Source organism: Typha angustifolia, chromosome 14, assembly GCF_048772165.1.
Source record: "Typha angustifolia cultivar Huaian chromosome 14, ASM4877216v1, whole genome shotgun sequence".
NCBI lineage: Eukaryota > Viridiplantae > Streptophyta > Magnoliopsida > Poales > Typhaceae > Typha > Typha angustifolia.
The window spans coordinates 3,688,103-3,694,102 of record NC_133252.1 but is presented as its reverse complement, the minus strand read 5'-3'; the positions used below and the strand labels follow the sequence as shown (position 1 = coordinate 3,694,102).

General features: G+C 33.6%; 1 protein-coding gene across 1 annotated transcript in view; it reads left to right on the top strand.

The window, feature by feature from the left end:
• The first annotated feature begins 211 nt into the window (after positions 1-211).
• LOC140776676 (probable transport protein YPL264C) overlaps positions 212-6,000 on the top strand; it is a 38,427-nt gene continuing 32,638 nt past the window's right edge. Inside the window, exons 1-2 of the mRNA XM_073120467.1 lie at positions 212-620; positions 1,484-1,637. Coding sequence (XP_072976568.1) covers positions 405-620; positions 1,484-1,637 — 370 coding nt within the window. The 5' untranslated portion in view covers positions 212-404. The remainder of the gene's footprint in view (positions 621-1,483; positions 1,638-6,000) is intronic.

The window sequence follows — 6,000 nt, the reverse complement described above, 5'->3', positions numbered from 1 at the left end:
GTTTTCCATCTATTACCCATTTCACTTTGTTCCAAAGTTTAGTTCAAGAGGTGTCTGCGTAATTAACCATAAATAATAGATTAGAATTGTAATATAGGATTGATAATCTCTTTTATCTCTATCTAGTTCTACAGTCAAACGCACTCTAAACAATCTATATCTGTAATTGAGAAAGACTACCACATTGCAGTACCTGTTCAAATTGGACAAATCAATCTAAATCCATTTTAGACGAAAGAAGGTCCGACCCGTTCGTCACCAAACAACACAACTCGGATGTTCTAACTGACCCTCTTGTTCTTTCTGCAATCATTGTAGCAATCTAAGCGAATAGATCCGGCAATACTCGTTAGGTGACCTCTGGTGGTACTTCTGCAAGGATCCGAGGAAGCGGGCCGAGTCATATGGCTCTAAACGACGCCCTCTCCGTTGCCGGCGACGGCGAAGTCGTCGTCGGAGAACCTAACGGAGTCCATGTGGTGGAGGTGACAGAGGAAGAGGTTGTCGCCTCCACCGTCGCCGACGAGATCTCTCCTCTCCTGACGGAGCCCCGTGGGAGCAAACCGCGAGGGATGAATATATTCTCCGTCTCCTATCCCAGAAAGGAACCTTATTCCAAGGTTTTACCCATATCTTAATCCTTTCTATTCTCCGATATCTGAACTGGAAAGACTGACCTATAAAAGTACTACTAGTAGTCTAATTACTAGTAAAACCAAGTTAAAGCGCATGCTCAGCTACAACTAAGATTTCTTACTTTAGTTTTGTTTGATCGTGAATCGTTAGCAATGTGGTTAGATTGTAATAGATGCCTGGATGCAACATAGTCTACTCATCCAGTTAATTCCATACATCAATTGTCGCATTATCCATTCCAATTGAATTAAATTGCTGAATTCTTGGGAAGAAAATCTACTTTTCTGCTTCAAGAAACATATTTTGTGTAAGAACCACTTCTAGAGTTTTCCGGTATATCGGACATACAAAATCTAAAAGAAAAGGAAAATAAGAAGAACCCAATGTGGCATCTATTAATCTCTGAGGCACAATAAGCCATGTAGAGAAAGAATATCAAAGTTCTTTAAGCGGGAACTTTTTCTTGTGCAGACTGAGTAGCTTCTGTGAAACAACTGTTTTTAGAGTGCTTATCACAGAAGCTTATGCAATGAAGATCTAAGTATCATTTTATGAGAATCAATAATTCAGTAACCAAAAGATTGTATTTTGGGTTTACAAAAACTTACATCAACCATAATTTAAATAATATATGTAATACATGCCATGGATATGTAGATTATTTGATGTTAAAACTAGGTCTCTGAAATCTTGGTGTTATTTAATGGGGACCTTTGTAAAAAGTTTGATGATAATTGCCAAATTTGTGAGACCTAATAGAAACTGGTCTTTTGGGTGTTACTGTAATAGCATTATCAAATTTGTGTAATACCATACACAGAATCTGAATTAAATGCTAGAATTGCAGGACATGACATCAGGGGCAGCTGAAACAGAAGTTGCATTTCTCAATCATATTATTTGGTGGGCATGGAACGATTCTAGGTACTCTGGTTTTATATGCATGGCTTCCTCTTCCACCATCTACTACATCATGGATGTTTTAATGGACGTTTTTCCAGGTTAACAGGCCTTCTGAACTTGGATATCTTAAGCATATCACAGAAATCAATGATTAAGAAAACAGTTCTGATATGCTAGGTTCTATTTTGTTTTTCGCCTTGGTCTTAGCATCACATGTATCATTGAACAATGTGACATACAAAATGTGCATCCCTTTTCAGTGGTAACATTTACTCTAGGCTAAGGTTCTGCACATATATGAGTATGATTCATATTCATGTTTGATACATGGACACACCAAAAATGTCACATCACATTTGGATGGTGGCAAATGCATGAAACTAATTTTCCATCTCTTAGCTATCATTGTATTTTCTATAACTATAATCATTTTTAATCGTTCCTAACATTCTCATTTTCTTTTTTTCTTATTTATGTTCCTTTTACTAGTGTCACTTATATATTAGTCAATCAGTAATCTCATCAATGGACTGATCATATTGCAGTAACTGCCCCTAGTAGGACCAACTGGCCAAGCTCTAGGAATTGGGAATATTTAGCTATACCTTTATAGTACTTAGCAAAGCACTTATGCACGTATTTGTTTCTCCATTTGTTTATTTAGATTATCGAAGATGCAAATTAGCCCTTAGTGCTGTGTAGGGTCATGGATATGATTATTTTAACGAGAAATCAAACATCAAAGGGTCAAATCATTTTTCTAAGGTACATGAAATGGGGCATATGCTAGAATAATAGAACTTACTCACATTCTGTATGCTCATACCTTTTAGTTCCTATTCACTTGTGGAATAAGAATAAATATATTATGGTATAAGCCTTCTTATATTAATTTAACAAGTATACAACCATCTAGGCCTATTCTAGTACCTATTTCTCATTCTTCTCATCTTCTATCTAATATTTTTATCTTTATCAATTTTTATTTTACCCTTGTAAAAATATCACTTCAATCAACTATCATTTCAATCATTTTCTTTCTTTCCTCTTCCTATTCTCTCTCTTCTCCTCATCCATTCATTATAAAGGGTATTTTAGTCATTTGCCAAGTTTTTATTTCAACTTTATGTCATATCTATAATTATTACACACTATATTAGTATATAGCTAAGCAATAGGCTCTTGTTCACTTTAAGAATATCTTTTTTCCTATTTTGGATTAGGACACCTTAATTTAGAATGCAAAGTAAACATTATTGAAATACCCTCCTCCAAATACATGCACCCTTCACATAGCTAGAACCCACGTGGTTTCCATGTGACATATTGGTCAATGTTTTTACTCAATCTATATGATAAAAACTTAATATTTTCACAATTAATATAAGTTAAAAGGAGTCCAAAATATCTCCGGCCGCAATAAGCCATAAAATACATATCTAGACACTTCATCGAAATAAATGCTCGCGTAGTGGCTACAGCCTATTAAACTTATTTTACAATAATAAAATAAATAAATAAATTATAAATAAGTTTTTGCCAGCTCCTCCGTAGACTCAGAGCCATCTACTAATCTGAAAATATTTTTACTAAAAAATGGTCAACAACATAAAGCCTAGCAAATGTACACCCTATAGTTTAAAAATAGTATAAAAAAAGATGTCACATAATATATATGTATGCCAACATGATTATAATAATACGTCAATGCAACATGCTCATATCTATATCTCACATATATTAATAAAAGAACATAATATGAATCATTTAAACTATCAAATTCTTTATGTTAAGTTCACATAGAGCTATAATCATGAAATAATATTATATACTCAAAGAGCTATTTATCACATAATAAATATTGAGGAGGGATAGACATCTAGCAGTAATGCCGCCCGTACATGTTTGACAACGTTGTATATGACCGGTTGTCTATGGCGATTATACTAAGGACTCTAGTCGTAAGTTCATATCCTAATTCCATTATCACCGTTCTAGTAAATCATCGCACACAACACAATTATCGTATATAGTGGGATCATCGCACATAGTGGAATCAAAAGCACAGTCATGGATGCCTTGACTCTACAGTCATCAGGTATCGCTAGGTCTAATACCCTTACCTCCCAATCATAATTTCAGATCACTTGATATCTAGTCTCCATATTCGGTAGTGTTACACCTGCTCAAACTGGCGCACGTGGTGCCTGATAGTCTCTTTCTGATCTCACAATCTCAGGCATTGATCGATATAAATATAGGTAATATATATACACTTTACTCCTTGACTTTAGGTTGAGTAGGTTAACAGGCACTATCGAGATGAGATATAATTACATGGTGATACGTGCAAGTGGTGTAGTATTCATCATCATAAATCATATAATATACGCACCAAAATTATGATACCCATGAATGCACCCAATTAATTTATGCCTAATTATAAAGTAATAAAATAATGTAAGCATGCTGATTGGTAAATAAATATGTGCACATGCATGATATGAATGCAATAAGATTATAAAGTAAAATATCACTTCAGCATTACATTACTCCTAGACTATGAAGGTTTCACTTATCTAATATTGCTTCCTAGTTAACCAACTCTAGTTGCACCAAGAGATCCTCTTCGTATGGTAACATAAATATGACAAATATAATTGTTGATGAGTAATTCTAATCCTAATTTATACAATTAATTTAAATAACAATGATAGATTGTCAATAGGATTTCTATGTTGGTTACAAGCATAAGATCTTTGGTCCCAAACTATAATCCGCAATTCCTAATGGAATATTATTAACTTATGACTTCGTAAGAAGGAAAGTGATGAATGTAACAATCTAATACTTAGCATAGCACATTTAGTATTTTTATGATTTTAATTGCCGAACTAATATTTTATGTTTACTTAAAATAACACAGTTGATTAAAATGAGGTACAAACTAATCAGCTAACTTATGATGTTAATGATGATAAACTAAATATTTATTTAATGTATGTTTGACATTAATAACAAATATAACAATTATGTAAACTTAAAGGCAGCTCATACACCTAATGTTATGATTACAGTAGTGGTGGTACAACAATACAAAAAAACATAAAATCTAATGGTAATTTACTTAATTAATAAAATTGTAAGAACTAAATAATTTTTGTTATGAAAGTAGCTAGGACAATAGAAAAATTCAAAGAGAGCATACATGGCCACTAGGCCTGCAACCCAATACTTAGGCGATTAAAGAGATGTGGGTAAAAGGGCCCACCCTCAAACATAGGAGGAAGAAATCTCTGCTTGCCTGAGTAGAGAAGAAGGAGCAAAACATAATAAGGAAGGGTGAAAACATGGGAGAATGGAAATGAAATTCCACAGGCATTATTGTCACCGGTTACTTCGCGATGATGAACCTTACACCTAGATAAAAGAAGAAAGAATATTCTATCTGAGGTGGCACAGGATCGATTTGACAAAAGCTGAAAAAAAGCTCATTAGATCAATAATGGGCTCCCATGGTAAAATTTTACAAAGGGGTCAAGGGAGCCGGTAAGGGGTACCAATACGATGATGACGATAAGGCGAAGATATTCAAGTAGACATGAGGTTGAACAGGGGTGACAAGCCAACAAATTTCGCTAGTGAAGGTAAGATGCAAAAGAGAAGATAAACACAAAATATTAACAAATTAAAATTATCTTGTAGAGATGGTAGATCACATACCAATAAGTTCGATGCTCCTTTAGCAAGTAATCGTTGTTGAAATCTTGGTTGGGAAAGGGATGAATTGGAGAAGAAGAGATGAGAAACAAAGAGAGCCCCCTTTAAATAGAGAGGGGAGAAGAATAATAGGAAAATAAATCTAGGGATTTAAATATGATAAATCCGAAATCTCATCGAGGATTTTGGATGTTTATCACTTGCAAAAACAGAAAACCTTTAAATAGAGAGGGAAGAAGAATAATAGGAAAATAAATCTAGGGATTTAAATATGATAAATCCGAAATCTCATCGAGGATTTTGGATGTTTATCACTTGCAAAAACAGAAAAACATGGAGAGTGGGGAAAGATGATAGTATAGTGCACATGCCATGTATGATTTTTTTTTGGGTATAGGATGTTACAATTAAATTAATTTATTTTAGATTACAAATACTATTCATCAAGATTAAATCTCATACCATACATAAATCCCATTACCATTTACCCTTGATTTAACTAAAGTTGTTTCAGAATTATCTTTTATCTATTCTACTACACACCTATCTCATTTGACAAACTAAAAGTTCCCGCTCAATTTTCTCCTTCCTACAATTCACATATCTCATTTTTACTCAAATATTTTCATGTTTTAGGAGAAACATGATGTTAATATGTGGTAACCATGTTTTAGAAAAGAAAAGGTATAATAAGTGAAAACAAGATTTAAAGCTCAAAATAGTAATTTTAGCAGACAAAAC